Source organism: Pituophis catenifer, unplaced genomic scaffold (assembly GCF_029215685.1).
Source record: "Pituophis catenifer annectens isolate HBS135680 unplaced genomic scaffold, rPitCat1.0.hap2 SCAF_1, whole genome shotgun sequence".
NCBI classification, from domain to species: Eukaryota; Metazoa; Chordata; class Lepidosauria; order Squamata; family Colubridae; genus Pituophis; species Pituophis catenifer.
Genome location: NW_027256881.1, coordinates 244001353 through 244025833, shown reverse-complemented (window position 1 = coordinate 244025833; position 24481 = coordinate 244001353). Strand labels below are relative to the sequence as shown.

Sequence of the window (24481 nt, the reverse complement as noted above, 5' to 3'; positions counted from 1 at the left end):
TCACTTGAAAATGTGTGCTTGAATAAAAGGATGCCTGTAAGACGGGACTCGTCAGTGACATCTTGCTCAGGTGCAATCTCTGTGGCTTTCTTCACCAGACTAATTGTGCAGTTCTATAATTTCCTAAACTGTTTTCATGTTCTTCCCATCTCTTTTCCCCAGAGGCTGCCTCATTCTTCCATCTTTAATGATTTGTAGTACCATTGGCAAGTCAGAACATGCATAGCCCATGGTGATATAAAACCAGAAGATGACAGGACTGCCAGAGCCTGGGTACCCTCCAGGGGAGGGCACTTTGGGGGCTGAGGCATTTGCTATTTCTTATTTGGCTGGCAACCGATTGAACCTAGACGTCTATCCTGAGAGCTGCTGCTTGTTCCTCAAGCTGCTGGAGAGCAGGAGAGAAGAAGTAGAACAGGTGGAGTTCTTGAGGCTGAACTGCAATGAGGACCTTATCACTTCCACCCTGAGCAGCCTCCCTGCTTTGCGGGGCTTGAAATCTCTTGTGCTCAAAGGTAACTGCATGTTTATATGGCCACTTTGTTCAGCTGCCTGCTTCTAATGTGCTCTTTCACAGTTTCTTTTTCTGTCCTGATGGTTTGGTTCATTTTCTTGTAGCTTCTAGGAATGATCTCAGACCAGTTTCCTTCACAAAGTTATGTGGCAAGAGGCATCTGCCTTTACTTAGATGTTGTTCACTCTCCTTAAAAGGGGCTTACTTGCAAATAATGATATGAAACCTTGTAGCCTTAGCATTCTTCAATGGGAAAAAACCTCCACAATTTTCTGCTAATATTTTTCTGTCTGACATGGATTACCCCTGCAATGATGGAGGGTTCTGTGATAAAAGGTTGCAATTTGTGATAGCATTCCTGTCAAATACAGATGTTTTCACAACTGAGAGCATGCAAAAATACGAAATCAATGGGAAATCAATTTTTCTGATTTCTGTCATCCCAAAGTTTATATGAATCTTGATTTCACAATCATGCAGCATAGTGAACTCATTTTAACAGTTGTGTAAAATTTCTAAACTCTTATGGAAGACATGTTTTTTCTCATCTTTCATCTTTTTACAGCTTTCATTGCATAAAACCAGCAATATTTTCAATAATGAAGCTCAGCAGGTGGAGGGGTATAAATGTTGGTAAAAGCACAGTAGATGATGTTTAATGCTGTTCTTTAAGAACAGTGTATCTTACTTAATTCCCCTCCCCCTTTCATTTGTGCAGAGGAGATTTCAATATTTAATTAAATTTGGAATCTTTATCTTATTTTCCCTAAAGTAAAGCCGTGGCAATCATTAGATCTTAATTCTGAATGTCTATTCAGAGAACTACACTCTTATTTCTGCATAGATTATGTACAAGTTAAATCTGCAAATGTGGTATCCTATTAAAGTCAGTGTCATACAACTCAGTCATATATGAATGTGAGCCTAATATTTTTGCCTGTTATGTAAATAGTTAAAATAACACCTTAGAAATAGTTATTAATATACATATTAATAGTGAGTTAATGCTGAATATTAACCAAATAATTCCCTTATCTCAATTGCAGCTTCCCAGTTTAGTAAATTGTATCATTAGAGAGCTATTCAAGAGTTAGTGGACCAAGAGGCCCAAACAGTGGTTGTGTGTGCCCTTACTGGTTTTCAAGGAGAATTTAACTATCTCTGTCTTGGTCTTTTAATTACCACTATATCCTGAAAGAAACAGGAGAACCTCACCAAACGTTCACTCACTACAGTTGTATCTTATTGTTGTATGCATCAAAATTCTTTAGCTTCCTGTGCATTCCTTAATGTTTCATTCTGTATTGCAAATTATTTCAAGTAAATACCATGTCTATACGAAGTTGCTGTGGTGCAAACATCTTCTTTGTTTTCACTTTTGCTTGCTTTCAGGTGGACACTCCAGAGATGACATTGGTGCATATGAGAAAGGATTGCTAGCATCTTTGCCACAAGAGTTTGGGCAGCTACAATGCCTTGCTCATCTAGATCTCAGCTTCAACAGCTTCACCATTTTACCTCCCTGCATTACTAAGCTGGCCAGCCTCAGTTTTCTCTCAGTCAACTACAACAATTTACAGAGGCTGCCTGAGGACTTTGGCCAGCTTGCCAAGCTGACTTTTTTCTCTGCCATGAAGAACCAGCTAAAAGGTTTGCCACAGAGCATTGGGGGGCTGGCAGCCTTGCAGACACTGAATCTCTCTGAAAATGCACTGGAATCACTCCCCGAAGAGATTGGGAACTTGCACAACTGCACTGAACTTGATCTCTCTGGAAATGAATTAACAGGAATACCCAGTTCTCTTGGTAAGCCGTTCACAAATTAAAGAAAAGGATATGGATTCCCTATTCCACTTCCTGGAAAAAAGAAGTGCCCCCGGTTATCAAAAAACACTGACTGAGGAGGCTGAGAAGCTTCACCTTGTAGGCAGAAAGCTGGGATTAAAATAATAATTATAATTCATTTATAGCATCTTTGCAACCAGCTATATAACCCTGAATATATAACAGACTAAACCTGATTTCCTTTGTACCCTTATTAATTAGATGTTCCTTGTATGGGTATATATCCATTTTGAGCTACATGCTGGTGATGTTACCTAGTTTGGGTAATGAAAAGTCTGCAAGAAAACAAGCAAGCTCAGAGAGCACCAAAGACCCCTCATAGTTCTTTATAATCGGTGTGCCAGTGTGAGTGTATTGTAAAGCTAAGAAATCAAGTATGCGTGGTTAGTTGGTTGTTTTGTATGTATAACAACTAGATTGGGATGGATTGATATAAGACCCCTGGTGTTTTCTAAAGGGATTTGTAATTTGTAGAGATTAAGAGAGGTGTGTGAATGTATGTATTTATTTGGTTTTACCATGGCTAGGTTTTCTTTCAATTTTTAATCTGCGTTGTGACCTGCAGCCAATTTACAGTCTCTGCAGCAGCTGCATCTTCACAGCAATCTTTTGACAACTGTTCCTGCCTCCCTTGCCTGCCTACCTCACTTGTCCAGACTTGATCTGCAGAATAATAGGCTTCGAAGCATCCCTCCGGAGATTCAGAGTTTTCCTTTTGTGCATCTAAGGGGCAATCCTCTAGGAGAACTGGAGGTGCCTCTGCAGTCAGGTAATTGCTTTTTTCTGCTTGATTTGCCTACTGAACAGCTGTTCTCTGGCACTCTCGTCTCATCCTGGGGAGGTGCCATCTGATCAACTATTTTGGATGGCACAGAATAAGGTGCTCTCTTTTGTTGTTGTTTTTTGTTGTTGTTAAATGCAGTTCCCAAACTGAAGACATGGTCATTCTTGATACAAAATATATACCGGTACTAGGAAAGCATCGTTAGAAAAAATCACCTCAATTTCTTGTTGGTATTAGTTATTTGTTCCATTTGTTTTCAGCTGCCTAGCCAAAATAACTGTTTGGAAGATATACAGCACTTAAAATAAAACTAACTATAATCCATAATTCCTTTAAACAGAAAAATTAAAAAGCAAGAAAGTGTTCCAATTTTAACAAATGGAAAACAATTCCAATGCAAGCTGAAATTTAAACACCCTGTGGCTGAAAGGCAACAGAATTTTTTTTCCACAGGGCTAAATAACTCTGGTGAAGCCACAATACATGAAACACTAAATTTATCAAATTAAAAGATTAAAGATTTTTGAAACGTCTAGGAAATAATAGCAAGTCATTTATAATATGTCAGAAGAGTTTTACAATAGGTTAGTTGAGGATATGTTCAGTTGGATAAGAAAAGGTCCTTTGTCATGTGACTCCCTTTCACGTCTCAGATGGAGCTATGCTTATAAAATAAAATAAAAATTTGCATCATAGGCATCATATCATAACATACTTATTGTCATTTCTTTATTCATTTCTGTTTTTTCTTTCTTCTGGGAGCTCAAAGTGACTCACATCAAACTCTCTCCTTATGTTTTTCCACAACAGTAAAGAGAGGTTTTATTTATTTGTTCAACTTATATGCCTCCTTTCTCCGAAGACTCAAGGCGGCTTACAATGCATTTAAAAACCATATATAAAAACATTAAAAATTAAAACATTAAAAAGGTTAGGACATGGACAGGTTTCCCTAGATTATATTCTTCTTCTCAACCACAGACTGAAGGAAGGTCTTTTGTTTTCTTGCAGATGACTCTAGTTCAGAAGAATTGCAGAGAGTGTATCTTAAAGCTGATGAAGACAGGTATTTCATGTAGTGTTTGGCTGATATCTTGATCAGGTGTCCTAACTCCCCACCAATTTAGCATACATAGGCATCCAATATAAGCCATAATAAAATAACAAATAATGCAAATTACAGTCTTGTTATTTAAGTTACGACAGTCATGTGTTTCGTGATATCACTTCCTTCCAAAGATACACTCCATAGCATGCATATTGCACCCAATGTTTTTCTTAAACCAGTCTCATTCATTCAAATATGATTTTCTCAGTGTTTAAAATCTCAGCTCATTCAAATGAGCCAGATTTTGCTTTTGAAGACTAAAGAGTTGCATTACAACTACTAATGGTTGAGTGTATGCAGTAAAACTAGGCATAGATTACAAAGTGGCATCCCTGGGCAACTGCCACAATATTAGCTGCCTGGTAGAGTCTCCTCACACTTAGAATTTGCATTCATGTGCAAATGCAATGAAGGAAGAATGGGAACACCTAAGGGCGGTGTACAAGTGTATCATCTTATTTTGTCATCTCAGCTTATATATGAAGCATAGAGGGAGATTGTGTGGGTGTATGAATGAGTGTGGTTTTCTTTATTGTTGTTTATTGTCCAGAAAACTATGTGTATTTCCTGAAGATCTGGGGAGAAAGAAATGATAACTAGGACTCATCAGAAATCTTCACATTCTTTGATCATGATTGTAGGAACAGGCAACAAAGTTTCTCGCCCCAAAAGAATGGGGAATCTGTAAGATAAGTCTTAATAGAGACATAGTCACATTTTATTGAAGGCTATCAATTGACAATTTAAATTGGGCCTTTATGTTTAAGATGCTGGAAGAAATGGACTTTGGAGTGAACTTTATCCAAGGAATTAAAGCAATCTATATGTCCCAGAATGCAAAAATTGTTATAAACTTAACTAATTCATGCAAAATTCAAAAGTATACAAGACAAGGATGTCCCTTGTCTCCACTGTTGTTTATCTGGGTTTTGGAAGTCCTGAATACTAGTATTATACAAAAAGATAAAATAAGGGGTATAAGTATTAAGAAAGAAACTTATAAATTGCGGGCCTTCGCTGATGATCTGGTTATAATTTTACAGGATCCCATAAAAAAGATAGAATACTTGATGATGAAATTGAATGAGTTTGGGGCTTTGGCAGGTTTCAAAATAAATAAACAGAAAACAACAATGCTGACCAAGAATATGTCTTCTCAGGATAATGATATATTGAATAAAAAGTCAGGTTTTAGAGAAATAGTCACAATTAAAACCACCTCCCCACAAGACCAGTCCCTCTCACTCTGCAGAGCTCACCTGCCTCAAAACTATGGTAACCAAAAAGTGGTCCACCCCTGTTTAGGCCATAGCCTTTAAAAAAAAAAAACCTAAATTCCAGATGAATCAAAGACAAACAGGTTGGACTCCAGCACCCTATAATTCACAACCAATTGTGAAACATTGTTGTGATTTATGGGAGTTGTGATCCAATCCATAATTATTTTTTATTTCAACTCTTGCATCTCAACAAGAATAAAGATTATAAAGACATTTTGTTTCTTTTTGCATTTCCAAAGCTTTACTGTGACTCCTGAAGGCTGCCACGTCTTCTTGGCTTGTGGCATACAACTCCGTTTCCCACGGGGTGCTACAACTACTCTAGTAACTATTCACTTCCAGAAACGCTCCCCTGACCCTCATTGGGTGAAGCTTAAGCACCATGACATCCTGCTAAGTGAAGTCCTGGAACTGCAGCCCCATGGGATTCATTTCCAGCAGGTAAGCACAGAGGAAAGTTTAAAAGAGATTAAGCTGGAACCTTGCTAATTCTCTTGTTCATGTTAGTCTGCAGATTTACAATTTGCAAACTAATATGAACCAGAAGGAGAAAATATGCAGAGCGTGGCTCCTGGAATTCTTTTCAAATTCTTTACAACTGTTATTTTCTTCTATGTGATTAAGTAATGTTTGCCTTCTCTGAGTGTGATTCTGCTGTTTCCTCTGATTGAATCTGTACGTGTGCACTAGGAAGTGGAGAACAGACTGCATATCTAAACTCCACGTGGAACAGTTAACAGCATTTTGAGCTATTGCCCATCTTCCTCTCCTAGAATAATTTTTCTTCTCTAGGACCCCTGCCTGGATTTAGTCATTTTCAAGCTCAATCCTTCTTTTGATAGCTTTTTCTTGGACAGACAAAACAGATAGAGTTCTGAATACCTGTACAGAGGGGTGAAATCCAGCAGGTTCTGACAGGTTCTGGAGAGCCAGTAGCGGAAATTTTGAGCAGTTCAGAGAACCGGTAGCAGAAATTTTGAGTAGTTCGGAGAACCAGCAAATACCACCTCTGGCTGGCCCCAGATTGGTGTGGGAATGGATATTTTTGCAATATCCTTCCCCTAGGAGTGGGGAGGGAATGGGGGATTTTGCAGTATCCTTCCCCTGGAGTGGGGTGGGAATGGAGATTTTGAAGTATCCTTTCCCTGCCACGCCCACCAAGCCATGCCCACAGAACCAGTAGTTAAAAAATTTGGATTTCACCACTGCCTGTACATTCTTTATTTCCATTGGGTTGTTGCACTGGGTGGTGGTGGATTAGTTGCTTGTTAAATAGGCTAGTGAGTTGGATCAGTTGATGGGTTCTTACTAAAGGTTTAGGCTGAATTTTGAATTTACAATAATATTGCTCCCCCTCCCCCCACTCAGACACTAATCCAGATTAGAGACCTGGAATTTAGGAAATGAAGAGGAGAATGTTGTTGAGTAAGTGCAGGCTTTGTTCACTTGTCCCAACAATTCTCCATCAGTTATGCAAAGGCGAATTGTAGTAATATAAGAAATTATTTCCTAATTCAGAGATAATTGTTTAGGACAGAGTAGAAACTGCTTCTCCCATTTTAAAAAATCCACTAAATTGTATTTATTTTAACCCTGTATGTGGCTGTCTTTCTTTTGGGTATATATGGAATGATTAAGCACATGGATTCCTATTTGCAAAGAAAATACTATGAAATTACTGGGAATTCCAAAAATTACTATAAGTTACAAGATGCTATCATATCCCTAGAACATCTAGCTAATTGTCTAGAATGAACTAACACCCTGTTAAATATCTCCTTTGCTTTGCTAACTCCCTAAACCTTGGCAGTGGCATTCCATGCCACACTGTGATATACAGTGAGCAGATGGTGTTGCCCGTCTTGCTTTGTTGCATAGGCATCCATCTGAAGAAGAAGAGGGCCAAATGATAACCTGCATGTGATGACAACATCATGCATGCCATAACATGCAAATATATAATGACAACTTTTGTGTGGTAATATCATTATACACATGCTATCATTTTTGAGAGATTGTTTATGTTGCTGTTTGCAGGCAGCATGCTGAACTAGGTCAATTTATGGGTGGAAAAGTATATTCATTCCTTTTTCATTTAGTGTGAGGTGTAAATCCTTTTGAAGCATGTCTATGAGAATCTATAGCATTTATGTATGGACAACTGCATTTTTTTTTATAAAAGTTTTTTATTTTTATTTCTCATAAAACATATATAAATGTACAATCTCTTTAACCATTCTTATCACACATATTATCTTTTGGTTTCCATATTGGTTCATTCTTCATCCTAAAACTTTAAAATATATTCGGAGTTGCTCTTCTACCATTCCATATCTCCCTTCTTCCCTTAAAGGGACAGGTAGGAAGGAGAGAGGAGAAGAGGGAAAAGAGAGAGAGAGAAGAAAGGAAAAAGGAGAGGAAGAAAGGGAGAGGGAAATAAGAGTAGGAGAGAGGGTTAGAAAGAGAGGAAGAGGGGAGGAGTGGGGGAAAGGAAGGGGAAGGAGAAGAGGGGAAGGAGAGGAGGAAAGAAGAAAGTTGAAAAGAATAGAAGAAGGGAGGGAAGGTTAGAGGGGAGAAGGAGAGGAATGGCTGTTGTGGAAGGTAGACAACTGCACTTTTGATGCCATAGTATGCTGGCTTCCATATTATCACATCCCATTTCCTATATTGCCTTATTTGTGTTCTATTTTTACTCCCTGGAGTGAGTCTTTCTCTTGCTCCATATATTGCAGAGCTTGACTAAGGTTGTCTCTCTGGGATGAACTTATGGACACCCTCTCTTCTCTCTTGGCATGCTAGGAGGTGCGGATCTGGATGCCCTATGCTTCTCCTCACAGCCTGAATGACCGTGAGCTCATAATTCGAACCTTTGATGGACATAAGTGGAGCGATTTGAGAACCAGAGTGAAATGCAAAGGCAAGGTATGTTGAGGATGGTTGTCATACCCATTTCTTCCCTTATCATTTTTTTCCTTTTCCTGTCATTTTTTCCTGCGAGAACTTGACATGTAAACTCTGTCTGATATAAACAATCTCTCATAGCTTAGAACAGTGTTTCTCAACCTCAGCAACTTTAAGATGCGTGGATTTTAATTCCCAAGAATTAGGGATCCCCGACTCCCATGGCTGTGGCATTCTAATCTGCAGGCTGTCTTGTGCCTTGGGAATTGCATTCTGGGAGTTGAAGTCCACACTTCTTAAAGTTGCTGAGGTTGAAAAACACTGGTTCAGAAATTATCAAGCTCTTTGGTTGACCTTTAAAGAAACATTCGGTGCATCAATATTTCAATGGACTAGTTCAGATATAAACTCTTTGAAGAAACATGAACCCCTCATGTGATGAAAGGCAGATGTTCTGTTTTTTTTTTATTATATAAAGCTGATAAATAAGTAATTCAATTCATCCTGAGAGCACCCTTTGTCCTTCTACTTACCTACTAGGACTTATATGTCACTGAGCATCTTACATTTCCTCTTACAGTAAAAAGGATAAAATACAAAAGCAAAATAAGAACATAATAACTATCAAAGAAACTGAGGCTACTGAGAACAAAATTAGACACAACTCAGAGTATCGTAGGTGCCCTTCCAAGGTATTCTTTAAAAGCCAGATTTTAATAGCTGTCCTAAAACAGCAAGCCGGGGGGTAATCCGACTTCACTATTAAGCCCTGAGTTATGATCTATTGTGGTAGTGAGTTGGTGTCTGTATCATTAAAGTAATTCCGTATGTCCTGAAGGTTCTCTTCATTCTTCCACATTCTTGGACAGAAGCATTCAGCTTGCTGCAGCGTCTCTCACTTCTCCTGGTTTTTGGTCGTCTCACGTCTTGTGGAGAATGAATGCAAAGTCTGTCAGGAAGGGGGCTTGCTTTTTTCAACTGTTGATCCCAACATTAAAGTGACCTTTCCTCCTGGTGTGACCGAGGAGATGAGGACAGTGAAGCTTCAGGTAAGGAAGAAGCCACCCACCCACCCAAACAAATACAGATAAACATTGACACCCAGTAATCCAGGCTTCCAGTAAAAAAATTTGCCTGCCTTACAAGATTGAAAATCACCTGGTTCAGGTCACACAATTTGGGTCATGTGAATTTAAAGCTGTACAGTTAAAAGACGAGTCCTGAAATAACTGCTTCATCTCAGGTTTGACTTGTATAGCCAGTCCTCAATTCTTTTTCTTAATTAACCCACGTTGCTTGTTTGTAAAATTTCATTAGGGATGTTTGTTTAATTTCAGCCAGGAAGGATGGTGAGAATGCAAATAATCAGGGCCTGATCGCACTCTGCAATTCTCTGAGCCAGATTTGAGAACTAACAACTAGAAAGGCTGACCCAAGAGCCCTCACAAGGAACAAATTGGGGCCTGAATCTGTGGCCAGAATCCAAGCGACTTCCTGTTTATTTTTTTTCCAAGGGCATCTCTTAAATCAGTGGTCCCCAACCAGGGATGGGTTCCGTGGAAAGAGGTTTTTCCTTGAACTGGAAGGGGCATGGTTTTGAGTGCTGGCTGCATACCTTGGATGGGGCTTCGCTTGTTTACGTGGCCTAGTTTCTGGCATGCCGTGGACCAGTGCCGGTCCATGGACCGGGGATTGGGGACCTCTGCCTTAAATTCTGTCAGATTCCTCTCCAGTAAGACTCTTGATGTTCATGATCAACTTTTGGCTGTGGGAAGAAGCCCTGAGAGATTTTTCATGTATGGAAGCCCACACAGTTTTGAATGGGCCCGATTATATTTTTTATTTTTACTTTAAGGTGCTTCCTGTATCAACAAAGGACCTAAGAGAGATCACTGGTGATTCTGAAACAATTGCCAGCCCTCTCCTCTGTCTCTCTCAAAGTTCCACTGTGGACTTTCTTCAGCCTGTTAAAATTCAGCTTCCACTGCCTCCTGGTGTCACAGGTTAGTTTGCCAGGTTTTTTTAAAAAAATGTTTTCATGGGATGGGAATATTTCTTTAAGATACACAACTCCCTGAATTTCAAGAGCAGTTCAATGCCTTGATACAGTTAAATACAATTTCAAGAACATTTATCTTCTGCGGAGGAAATTAGGTTAAATTCTTAAGGATAGGCATTGCAAAAGTTTAGGGTAGTTTAGCTCTATCCTGCAGAACATTCATTGTTTACATTTGGTCAAACTATCATAGTCCTTTCCACATGTTATCTGTCCCATCAGTGACATAAGTCAACCTCCATCCCCTCTGATGCAATTATAAACTGAAAAGAGCTCAGTTCAACCTTTAAGTTTATGGCCAACATCTTTTCATTTTCCCCCCTCAGGTCTAACCTTGGATCGTTCCAGAGTACATTTGTTGCACAGTGACTGGGATGCTCAGAACTGGAGTGACATCACCGATCAAGTGATACTGGAGTTCACCCACCTCTATGCTTTATTTGAAGTAACACACTTCTCTTGGTTAGTGGGCCAGCGGTCATAATCTTAACCTCAGTAGCACTTAAGTAGTTGTGGACAGCAAATGTTCTCAGATGCCCTTTCCATATTTACAACAGAATTGATATGCATTTGGAGCATTTTACTTGACCATAAGAGCTGAAGCCCTGCTTACACAGTTGTTTTGCAAAACAACTTGGAGAGGCATTTGTCTGACATGCTATAGACTAGAGTCCCCTACACGAGCAGGGGGTTGGAGTAGAAGACCTCCAAGGTCCCTTCCTATTCTGTTAAGTGATGGGAAACAAGCTGTTCCCACTTTTTGATGAGATTGCTTTTCTTCTTTAGAATGCTTTCAAAGTCATGATATGGTGGACACAAGGGTGAAATGCTCCCGGTTCGGACTGGATCACCCGATCCGGTAGCGATGGCAGCGGTTGGTTCGGAGAACCAGTAGCACAAATCCCTGCTCCCACCCCCATGCCCAGCTGAGCCGCGCAATCATCAGAGGCTTTTTTTTTTTTTTACTTTTAAAAGCATTTTTTCTACAACCTCTTCAGCCGAAAAAATGTTTTTAAAAGAAAAAAAAAGCCTCTGATGATCGCATGACTCAGCTGGCATTGTCAGAGCCTTTTAAAAGCATTTTTATACAACCTCTTCAGGCGAAGAGGATGTAGAAAAATGCTTTTAAAAGTAAAAAAAAAAAAAAAAAAAGTTGCCCATGCCCACCCAGTCACATTACCCCCACCAAGCCATGCCCACAGAACCGGTAGTAACAAATTTTACATTTTACTTTGGATTGCTTGGATGGACATCAAGCAATCCACAGATACAGAGTGCCTTCCTTATGCACAGCCTCATTATCGGCAGTTTCTAAGCAGAGACCAGACCTCAATAAAACACCAAATATTTTTCATATCGGAAATTTAGACTGTTGTTTTTGTTACTTTATGCATGTAATGGCACATGGGTTTTGGTGTATGTGTAATGTACATTTTTAAGATGTAGGCTAGAATACCTGCTGTATATTTGTTCTTCCTCCTGCACCACATTTTTCTGGGTCAGCCTGGGGAGCAAGGCTTCACATGGCTTCTTCATAGAAGCTGGCTTTCTCTGACTTGCTTAGCGGTGATGGATGTGCACCCATGTGGATCAAGAGGATTTCTCTTCTCCCCATAGTCAAAGTCTCTTGATCCTGCTATTGAATGCTCACACAGACTCCAGAACTCCTGTCCTCCTCTTACTCACTGGTGCAGCACCAGCTATGATTGCCAGCATTGTGGTTGGAAGCTTTGTGGAGACACAAAAGGCAGCTGAGTGACTTTGAGTAGGTCATTCTAACTCAACCCAACTGCTCTGAGAGTTGTTGTGGAGAAAAAGAGGAAGGAGTGTTATGTTTGTTCACCACCATGAGTTATTTATAAAGTTAAAAAGTAATAAAATCTAATAAATATTTTCTTTTAGCATAAGAACCATTCATACTTGCATTTTTTCATTAATGAAGCAATTGTGTAGCCCTCATACACTCGTATATGGTTGACTTTATCAGAGAAGACCTGGACCCATCCAAATCATTTTACAAATCTCCCTTTCCCTCCAGGTATTGGTTATGGTGCACCACAAAAGCTTACATTGGTGGCTTTGCTAAAGAAGTCTATAAAAGATTGCGCATGTACCGGGTGAACTTCATAGCACTGCAGAGAAAGAAAGATCCAGAACAAGTCTTGCTCCAGTGCCTCCCAAAGCACAAAGTGAGTGTTTGTATGTGCATAAGAATATATCCCTGCACACATCACATATACCGATGCACACATATGTCCATATAATAGAAAATACAGCATGTATTCTGCAAACACAAAGTTGTTCTTTTTAGCCAGAATTCTAAAAACAGGAATATAGTGAGGAATATAGTTGGAATAACTAGGAATGTTTTTTTTTTTCATTTAAAGCTGCGCTTGGCCTGTAAGTGTGTGTCTGGAGCCAAACTTATTAAAATATAGAATCAAAACAAAATTCATTTGTAAGTGTGTGTTGTATATAGTATGTTGTATATAAATTGCACTTGGAATACTGCATCCACTTTGCCCACCATGATATAAAAAAGATGTTGAGACTCTGGAAAGAGTGTAGAAAAGAGCAATTAAGATATCTGGGAGGGGGAAGGGGAGGAGGCTAAAATATATGAAGAACAGTTCCAGGAATTGGGTATGTCTAGAGAAAAGAAAAACTAGGGGTGACATGATAGTAATGTTCCAATATTTGAGGGGCTGCCACAAAGAAGGGGGGGTCAATTTTTTTTCCAAAGCACCAGAAAGCAAGACAAGAACCAATAGATGGAAACTAACCAAAGAGAGAAGCAACCTAAAACTAAAGAGAAATCCCCTGAGTACAATCAACCAGTGGACTAGGTTTCTTTCAGAAGTTGTGGATGCTCCATCACTGGAGGCTTTTAAGAAGAGATTGGACATCCATTTGTCTGAAATGGTATAGGGCCGTGATGGCGAACCTATGGCACAGGTGCCACAAGTGGCACACAGAGCCATATCAGTGGGCACGCGAGCATTGCCATAGCTCAGCTGCAGTGCGCTGGCCAGCTGATTTTTGGGCCTTCCGATCCCACCGGAAGTTGGGAAATGGGCTGTTTCCGGCCTCTGGAGGGCCTCCGGGGGGAGGGGGGTTGGGGAAGGCTGTTTTTGCCCTCCCCAGGCTTCTAGAAAGCCTCTGGAGCCTGGGGAGGGTGAAAAACGGGCCTACCGGGCCCACTGTGCCATCACATGCTAAAAGCGGGGCGGGGGGAGGCGCAGGGGCAGGGCGCATTGAACTATGGGTGTGGGCACACACGTGGGCGACCTCCCCACACTCCCCCCGCTTTTGGCACGCGATGGCAAAAAGGTTAGCCATCCCTGGTATAGGGTCTCCTGCTTGAGCAGGAGGTTGGACTAGAAGATTTCCAAGGTCCCTTCCCACTCTGATGATGATGATGATAAACATATAAGCAGATCTTTTGGAGTTCAAATGGAAGATCACAATTCCAAAATACGTCAGTTCTAGGGAACAATTTGCAGGTTTCAATACATTTTAGGAGAGGTTAGATTAGCAAACATGGAGGGAGAAGAGGAAACTTGTCTGATGAAATCTTTATTATTTGATCAGACTATTATTGATTGCTGCACTACTTGGATAAGTGAGTTTTGGTAAATTGTTTCAATTTTCTATGAGAATATATACATTTTTTGCGGTTCATTAGACAGTTTCCATTGCACTGACTCCTTAAAACACCACCATATTTTTCAGCCTTTTGTGGAATTGTTATTATGTGAGAGTCTATGATTAGAGATACATAGAGAGCTCCTATTAAATGTATTGCATTTTATTAAGCCTCTGGGAGCTCATTTCCTTGGAAATCTGAATCTTGCCTCTGAAGTGATAACAAGGATAAAGAAATGAGGATTTTAAAAATATGTTCATTTTTTTATTCCTTTCTGATGGTCTTTTAGGTGGATCCTGTTTTGAAAAAGCTCCATGACCGATATCGAGGCCCTGAGCCATCTGACATTGTGGAGATGTTTGAAGGGGAGCAGTTCTTTGCAGCTTTTGAACGGGGTATCAGCATTGACGCAGGTGAAATGTCAAACAGCTTGTCTATATTTATATATGTATGTCTCCATAACTCAGGTTTAACTGTGCAATTCCAAATCAGCTCATAACAGTAGCAATAGCATTTATCTACCATCTAATAGTGCTTTGCAGCACTCCCTAGGCAGTTTACATTGTCAGCATATTGCCTCCAACAATCTAGGTCCTAATAAAGGAAAATATTTATAACTCAGGGTTGAAATGAAATAATGCCAAAGAGCCATTAGTAAACAGCCCAACCAAAGAATCCCTAAGATCCTTGCCCACCCAGACAGGCAAGACACCAGAATATAAACTGACAGCAAACAGCATTCCTTACTAGCACTGATGGTGTTACCTAGTTTGGGTAATGAAACGTCTTCAAGAAAATAAGCTCAAAGAGCACCAAGGACCCCCCTCAATCTAGGTCCTTATTTTACCAACCTTGGAAGGATGGAAGGCTGAGTCAGCCTTGAGCTGGTCAGGATTGAACTTCTGACTATGGGCAGAGTTAGCCTGAAATACTGCACTTTAACCTCTGCGCCACTACAGCTCATTTTAAGAGTATTTCCAAAAGAGAGAATCAGTTGCGTAAGTAGAACCTGGATGCATCTTAATCCCACATTACATGGTATCATAGCGGAGGCCTATATCTGAGAAACAATAAATATGAGTTCTCCTGCCTCTGACTATAGAAACCACTTCCCTCTGTCCCCCACCGCCACCCTGGGACTATTTTCTAATTTATTGCTAAGGAGGAATTTCTTTTCTGAATTTTCCAGGAAAAGATTCAGTTACTTTAAAGTATTGCAGATAGATGTCATACACAGTATATGCACTGCCAGATGCTTTGAAAATTTCAAAGGCATTGTCCTAGAATAGAGGGCCCATGATATTAATGTTAAAATGCCTTTAACTGAAAGTTGCACTTTTAATTTTTAAATGTTTTTATAATGGTTTTTTTTTAATGCATTGTAAGCCGCCCTGAGTCTCCGGAGAAGGGCGGCATATAAATTGAATGAATGAATGAAAGAATGAATGAATGAATGAATGAATGAATGAATCAATAAATGAATGAATAAATAAATAAATAAATAAATAAATAAATAAATAAATAAATAAATAAATAAATAAACTGAGTCCTTTCAAGTGACAATTTGAGTAATAAATGTGGGATATTTTATCTGCAAAGCATGTGATTTGCGAATGTGTGGCAAAAATTACAATTTACTTGGAGATTGAGGATAGGAAAAAGGAAAATTAGGATGACTTCGTTCCAAAATTCTGTTTCTTGTGAGACAAAAACATGTCAAAGAAGTTTAGTCTTCCTAACAGCCTTCCCAAACTTGATCTTGTGATAGCTGAGAATTTCAGAAGTTGTGTTCCACCCCGTTTAGAAAACTTCTAGCTGCAGGAGGCTATTTTATAAGTATGAAATTATTTATGATTAAGTAAATTGGGTTATTTTCTCAAACTTATTTCAGACCGGCCAGACTGTATTGATGGAAGGATTTCATTCAGCTTTTTCTCTCATTTGAAAAATGTGAAGGAAGTCTATATTACCTCTGAAGTGGACAGAAACAGCAAGGCTGTGAAAGGGCAGGTACATATGCTTCTCCTCTCATCCACAGTAAAATTTCCTATAACAGTTTGTGCCCCAATTAATTAATACTAGCATATCAATTCTTTTTTCTTATTGCCTGAATCCAGTGGCATAACTTTATATTCTCTGATTCCATAATTCAAAAGATGAACATATAATTTTGACTGTACTAAATTGTAATAAATATTATCTTCCAATTATTTTTGTAGATTGTGCTTCATGGATGGCTGTTGTTCACAGTTGAACCCAAAGCCAGTTTACCTCAGTGTTTTTTTAAAGTAACTTTTTAAAGGGGCCTATTCCAACTGTCAAATGTTCTACTGCCCAGATGCTTTCTTCTACTTCTCACTATATTATTATTTTCCCATGTATAATGCCATTGTCTCTAATATTAAACAGCTGTAAAAACTCAGAACTTAAATACATGCAAAATTGATGGGATATGTTTGCTAAGCAAGCCCGTTTTTTTTTTTTCAAAGTTTATTTTCATTTTTAAAAATACAATATTTTACATATATACATACAAGGTTATTGCAACTAACATACACAAATCTGCGCCTATACCACTAATACAATCCATTTCATTTCCCTCTCTTTTCTTTCACCCAATTATGTCATAAATTCCAACATTTGTAATAATCAGAATCTTTTTGGTTCCTAAGTAATTTCGTTAACCGGTCTGCCTCTGCGCATTTTGTAATTTTGTCTGTTTTCATTCCTAATAAAAAAATCTCTGGTTTCAGCTCTATGTTATATCCTGTAATTTCCACTATCCAGTTCCGGACCTTGGACCAATATTTGCCTGCTTTGGGGCACATCCACCATTGGTGGTAGTATGTCCCACAACCATTCCCATACTTCCAGCATGCCGGAGAAACTCCCAGGAACATTCTTGCGATTCTTGCCGGGGGGATATGCGAACGATAGACCATTTTATAAATATTTTCCTTGTAGGAGGTTGACAAAGTAAGTTTCATATTCCTATTCCATAACTCATCCCACTTATCCAAATTTATAGAAAATCCAAGGTTCCTCCTCCAGGCAATCATAGTGTCCTTAATCACCTCCCCACCAATCCATCGTGATACCAAAAACTGGTAGCACCTTGAAAGTAATTTCTTTTCGATTCCCAATAAGATTTTATCTAACTCCTGTAGTGACCTATATATTCCCTCCTTTCCTTTGTCCCTTCTGACTCTCGATTGTATTTGGACATACGCCCACCAGTCTACCTTTTTGCCCTGTTTCGTAAGCTCCTCTCGGGTCTTCAATTCCCCTTGAGGGTCAAGCAAATCCTGATAAGTCAATGGTATTTCCTTGTTATATAGTGTCGCATGTGTTACTGCCTCTAATGGGGCAAACCAAATCAGAATCATTGAATAATGGCTGTTCCTAACCCCTTCCCAAGATTCTAATAATATTCTCTGAAGGTAATGTCTCTTAAACTGTCCACATTTCTTGCCCCTCTCACTCCATAGAAAATGGTGCCAACCTTGACACAAATCATAACCCTCCAATGTAAGAGTCCTCTTCCTATTTAAAAGCATCCAGTCTCTGATCCAAGTTAAATTAGCCGCTTGGTAGTAAAACTCCCATTTCGGTAGACCAAATCCCCCTCTACATGGGGCCTCTAAGTTTTATCTGGGGCTTCTTCTGCTACACAAATTTCCTCACATAACTATCTAGCAGTTTAAAAAAACCACTATCCAGTCTCGTGGGGGCGGTCTGAAATAAATAGTTCCATTTCGGAAGTATGTGGGTTTTAATCATAGCTATCCTACCAAGTAAGGAGAGTTGCAGGTGCTCCCACTTTTCTAAGTCTGTCTTTGTTTGGGCTAACAACTTTGTGTAATTATCTGCCATAATAGACATATTTTTAGAAGATATCCAAATACCCAAGTATTTTATTCTTTTAGTCACTTGAAGGCCCAATTCTCTCTCCAATTCACTCCAACGATTTCGTATCATATTCTTTATTATAATCTTCATCTTGTCTTTGTTGATTCAGAGACCTGCAACTCTACCATACTTCTCTATCTCCTGAAGCAAGTTTTTACCTGATTCTAATGGATCCTCTATGATAAAAACCAACCCTAACCCTAACCCTAACCAAGCAAGCCCTTTTGAGTTACCTTGCAAACCATAACTTGCTTTGCACATTGCAGTAATCATAACATAGTTTGTTTTTGACTTAGTGTTGGCATGAACACAGCTGATTATTACTTATTCAGTCAAGCACAGTAAGCAAATCATGGCTGATGTATGAACCTTGTCATACTTCATATATATGTATTTAACTTTTTTCTAAATAAGGAAATTGATATGAATGTAATTGCATATTATGCATCGATAGTACTAGAGCTTACAAATTCAGTTTGTAAGAGCAAAAGAAGAGAGCCAGTTTGGTGTAATGGTTAAGGCAGCAGCCTAGAAACGGAGAGACCTTAAGTTCTATGGTTTTAGGCACAAAGCCAGCTGGGCAACTTGTCATACTTCATATATATGTATTTAACTTTTTTCTAAATAAGGAAATTGATATGAATGTAATTGCATATTATGCATCGATAGTACTAGAGCTTACAAATTCAGTTTGTAAGAGCAAAAGAAGAGAGCCAGTTTGGTGTAATGGTTAAGGCAGCAGCCTAGAAACGGAGAGACCTTAAGTTCTATGGTTTTAGGCACAAAGCCAGCTGGGCAACTTTGGGCCAATCAATCTCTTTCAATTCTGGGAAGGAGGTAATGGCAAACCACTTTTGAAAATGGTTCAAGAAAGCACAAGAAAGATTTCAACACTGACTTAAAGGTATAAAAGAAATGTTGGGGGGGGGGCAAAAGAATGAGCACAGCAAATCCCAGGTAATCAAAATATAGTGATAATCCTCAACAGATTGGTTTGATAATAGGCACGCAATAATATGCCAGGGACAGATTATTTGCTACGCATTTATCTCAACCTAGAACCTCTATAATTAAATGCACAAGTAAATAACCTCCCAAAAGAGAGAACACTAACATCTCATCCAGCTGTGGTTCTTTCAAACCTGTCTAAGGCTGATCTCTTTTTGAAGGTTTCCTTTTATCGAGGAGAAGTTCCTGAGAGCATTCCTGAAGAGATTACAAGGAGGAGGAAGGGGCCCGATTCTCACTGGCTAGCTACTTTGCCAATCAAGCTACCTGTAAGTATTATTCACAAAGAAAAATCGACTAGTGCAGCATTAGGATTGCTATTCTTTTTTCTCCTGGCCTTGCCGGTTGGGAAGTGTCTTGCATGCACACTTTTGTTTATGTAAATAGACAGGGTATCAAGAGAGAATATGGAATTCTTAGTTGATTGTTTTAATAGTTGCTTATTTGTTTATTTTATTTAAAACATTTATACAACGACCCATCTTGTACCAGACTCTGGATGGCTCCCAATCAAGAATTAAATAAGAAAATAGCCTTGAAGCCATATTAGAACTATTAAAACTATAAACTATATTTAGTTGCTGAACTTTAAAGGCACCATTGTAATGAAACAGGAAAGGGTTTTGCTATTTTGTACTGACTTGTACTTAACATTTGGTGGTGTTTGTGTTATCAGCTGTATGAAATCATATAAAATATTTTACATAACTGAAAATAAAATACGTAGGAAGACTATTAAGAATAATTTGTACATTAAAGCTGGTTGGTTGGATCTTGAAACATTTGAAGGCCACCTGGATAAAGACTATATGAGGATAGTGTGTAGGGTTTTGAAAAACTATTTAAGTTAGCTATGTTTGCTAGGAAAATAATTCCATTATTTTTTAAAAAAATTATCTATAGACAATTAATATACTTTCAATAAACATTTATCAAAGTTTTTGTTGGGTTCATTCAGTTCAATAAGAGAAGCATGTTTTAATCCATTGGTCTCTTTAACTGACAATTTATAATAGTATAATGTGGATTTTCACTATATTACAGTTATTTAATAGAATTTCTCTAAATATTTCTATAAAATAGCTTGTTTTTATAAAGGAGAACTTTTTTAACTTTCAAATATTAAGATGTTTCAGCTCACGAGTATGCACTTGTAATGGTAAGGATACTTTCTAATTTATAAACAGGAACACACTAATTTTGATAACAACTACCATTTAATTGCATAATTATACTATATATTTAGCATAAATTCATTGGTCATAAAATTCCTAAGAAATTAGATGTAAGCAAGAAGAGACCTATCTTTCATTTAGATAAATATTCCAAATTAATGCCTTTATTAATGCCTAACCTTTTATTGCCCATTCCTAATCCAAAATTCACTGTTTCCTTCTTACCATAACATACACATCTGTGTTTTGTACCATATCATACATCCAGTTCACATTTTAATGCTTTCCGTAACTCAAAATAAACCAACCTTTATTAACCATTAACTGATAAGCAAAACTTTAAGTATATTTTTGACCTTAAATGATGATTGACCCTTCAACAGATTTCAGATAACTTCTGACCAGGAGAGTTTATAACCCATCATTACTCAAGTCTCTTTCTGGCTGAGGCAGATAGGACCTTAACAAGATGGTATCTAAATCACTTTGTGTGTATAAGTTCATATAAATTTCCCAAAACTCATGGTGAACCAACTTCTGCTTTATGGCACTTCCTTTAATATAATATTTATTTTTATTAATACTATTTTAATTTTAATTTTTTTTATGTAATTCATCTAAAGCAGGCCAGAGGACTATGTTTTAGCTGAAGATATGTATTGTTTCTCATTCTCTTTTTGAAGAAATAGTTAATATTATTGGGTAGAAACCTTCTTCCTTTACACTTTAAAGATTTACCTCTGAACAAGGAACAGACCTGTATTGGCACAAAAGCTAAATTGCTAATAGCAAAAGTTGTTATTTTTCCCAATTTTAAAATCAGAAGCAAAAACAAAATTGGATAAATGTTGTCCCAGTCAGCAATATCAGTGATCAAAATGATAGATGTTGAAGTCCAACAGAGCTTGGAGTTTTTTCCAAGTGGGGAAAGGATGTCTTTCTCTAAATCTGTAGTAGTTGAACAAATTTCCAGAACACACCAAACCAGTTATGGTTTTTTTCCATAATATATATCCATAACAGTGCAGTATTCATCTCTATAGAGCTAAATCAATTGCATTTAAATGATGAGGGTAGTTGAAACATAGTTGAACACACAAGAAACTTCATGCTAAGGTCAGTTCAACATGAGAATCAATTATCTAAAGAGACAGTGCTCTCTGATTCAAGATCCAAGGTGGGCAGTCACAGTCATGTTTTGTAACATGTCATGAATAACAGGACAATAGGTTAATATGTGATAACAAGATAATATGTTATTTTCTGTTCTACCAGAAACTGAAAACTCAGGTAAATAAGCAACTCACAACTCCAGACGGCTTCTCTCTTCCTCCTTTGAATTTGGGGAATGCTGAAACTGGCTATTTGACTCAGTCCAATCTCCTTGGCATTGCTGGGCGCATGGGAGCTGACTGGAGAATCATTGGCTTAAACCTGGGATTATCCTATCAGCAGTTGGAACGGATACAGTACAATAATAGGTGAGAAATGAAAAAAAAAAAAACAACATTAATTCAGGAAATATGATCTGGAGCACCAATAATCCAGCTGCTTAGATCCTCATCTGTATCTTGGATGATAAAAAGTATTTTTTTTTCTTTTGCCTTGAAATTATCATACCATTCAGGTTTCCTATTTTGCTTGTTTATTATTTATGATGTTTGTCAGAACTTACAGTACATAGAAAAAAATAGAATGCAGAATCAGAATAAAAATAAATTAAAATAGCGAATAGAAGTAAAGGACTAGACTTATAGAAAATCATACTGCTATGCATAGTTAATCCTCAAAGGTTCTTTGGAAGAGCTATCGTTATAACCTGCTTCTGAGAGACCATGAAGGTTGGGTCATCTGTCCTTCAAGAGGTAATCTACTCCATCTAAAGAGTACTCCTTCAGGGGAGCCCACCACTGGAATGGAATGTCTCTGCAGGGACACAGAGCATGCAGCAAGATACCACAGGGAGTTACACCATTACAAAAAACAAAATCCGTATCCTAATTTGATTTGTTTTTATTGATCATGTGCCATTAAGTTGTTTTTAACTCTTAGCAACCGGGTAAATAAATTTTCTCCTTTATGAGCTATCATTAAGCTGGACCTTTCCAATGGTGAATTCATGGCTATTATAACTGAGCCTATCCATCTTGCTGCAGGTCATTCTCTTATCTTTCCCAAACCTGTTTGTGGGAGGAGAAGAATTTGATCACAAGTTAAATAATACACAGACCTGGAATCAGTCAGCCTCTGAATCAACAGCAACTCTTGTCTTGTTCGGGTCGAGCCTAAACCTGTTTTTCTCCACCCAAACTCTGAACAGCCTTCACACACTGGGTTATGATATCTATGTCAGGGTTCAGATAAAAATGTGTAACTGAGTATCATCTGCATATTGATGATACTTCATCTCAAACCAGAAAATTACTTCAGCAGTTTCATGTAAATATTGCATAGGATAGATAGGGGAAAGGGAGTCAGTCCATAATGAAATTTCTTTGAAAGCTAACTTTCTTTACTATAACAACCTGTCTTCAGAAGCAGAATAACATCATAACTCCAAATCCCACCCATGTAGGTGATGCAGAAAGATAGTGTGGTCGACTGCATTGAAACCTGTTGAAAATCCAGGAATATAATAATAGTTATGCCACCTCTATTCAAGTCCCACCACAATCAGTCATCTGTGATAGCAATCAGTTTCTGTCTATATCCAGTCTGAACCCAGATAGTCAAAGTCCTGATAATCCATATCCTCCATAGTCCTTTGCAGCCTCACAACTTTCTCAATGTACCTTTCTGAATGTACCTTACATTCAGAAAGAAAACTTAGTTATAGTACAATGGTTGTCTAGTTTTGTTGGATCTAGTCTTGGCCTCTTAATGAGTGGGTGAACCTCTTTAAGGACTTCTAGCATCTTCCCTCAAAGAATCATTGACTACATCTTAAGTCCAGCTCCTAATTCTCTCCTTGGCCACTTCAATTAGCCTGAGTGAGAAAGGATCTAATCCAGAGGTAGTGGAGATAAAATCACAGAGAACTGTCTACTTCATTGGGATTCATAGGTTCAAAAATCTCCTACATAATGTTACCTTTCATTCAGGATGAAAAATCTCCTACAAAATATTACCTGCCATTCAGAAGTTTCTTCTCACTTCAACTTGGAGCACATGCAGGTGATTCTAGAAGATGCTCAGCAGGTTATCCCACCTGACACAGACTAGATTTTCCAGTCCATCCTTCCTTCAGAGGGACCAGGATACTTTCACAGTGTGGCTGATCAGCATTTTTACTTCAATGGTTAACATGGGAGGCATGCGTGCAGTTGTTAACCAATCCTTGCAGGTTAATATTTCATGCAAGTACAACCTGCAGGGTTTACATGTCCTACATGAGCCCAAGTATTATGGCTTCCTTACCCCTAGGATGCTGCTGGATTCAGCATATGTTTAGGTTACTCTACTAGCTTTGCCCTCATAAGGATGTTTTTCCTGTTCAGAAGACATTAAACTGGGTTGCTGCTGAAAATAATTAGTTAGTGCTTACCGCTTTTTTACATGTGACCATGTAAGAGTACCTGTTCAGAGTATCTTGATAGTGAAATGGGCAGCATGTACATTAAACAAAAAAATAAATAAAGACTTATTATGTAAATTGATAGTACATTGAAAGATGTGATATTGGTACTTAAAGCAAACAAGACTTCCATATGCATGATACAAACCTATTTTTTTCACTGTTGTTTTTTCTCCCCCTAGGGAAGATCTTCATACTCAAATTCTAGACATGCTCTTCTCCTGGGCTCAGCAAAATGAAAAGAAGCCTGACTGCATAGACAAGCTGATTAAGGCCATGCAGGATAGTGGCCGCCAAGACATAGCAGATGAGATCACTACCATTATTGGCCTGGGAAGGCAAAAATATTCAGAGTCGATACAGAGGGTGGGCCTGCACCGGGAAAGTAGTACAGAAGATTCTGCTATTGCTACAGGATAATTGCTAGACAATTATGGATTAGTCAACAAAATATGATTAATCAAATCCAGGCTATTTCTTCTTCAAGATTACTGGTACTGTCCAATTATTCTCTTTAGGTGTTTGCTGCCAACTAGCCGTGCTTTTGGGCCACCAGTGGTTTTTACTAGATACTGGCAAGCAGCCACTTGCAAGTTCACCTGGGATAAATTAGATTCCCAATTAAGTTTTACTAAAGTTTTATATTTTTAAGGCAAAAATGACCTTAAAATACATAAAGCA

At 38.4% G+C, this 24481-nt stretch overlaps 1 protein-coding gene across 1 annotated transcript; it reads left to right on the top strand.

Moving 5' to 3' along the window:
- Positions 1-250: 250 nt before the first annotated feature.
- On the top strand, positions 251-24220 carry PIDD1 (p53-induced death domain protein 1). The gene is made up of 15 exons (XM_070957391.1): positions 251-515; positions 1907-2320; positions 2925-3128; positions 4155-4209; positions 5771-5972; positions 8331-8453; positions 9302-9481; positions 10288-10435; positions 10815-10950; positions 12527-12677; positions 14424-14547; positions 16026-16144; positions 19213-19320; positions 21502-21707; positions 23983-24220. Exons 1-15 carry the CDS (start codon positions 251-253, stop codon positions 24218-24220), a joined length of 2673 nt encoding a protein of 890 aa, XP_070813492.1.
- Positions 24221-24481: the final 261 nt, after the last annotated feature.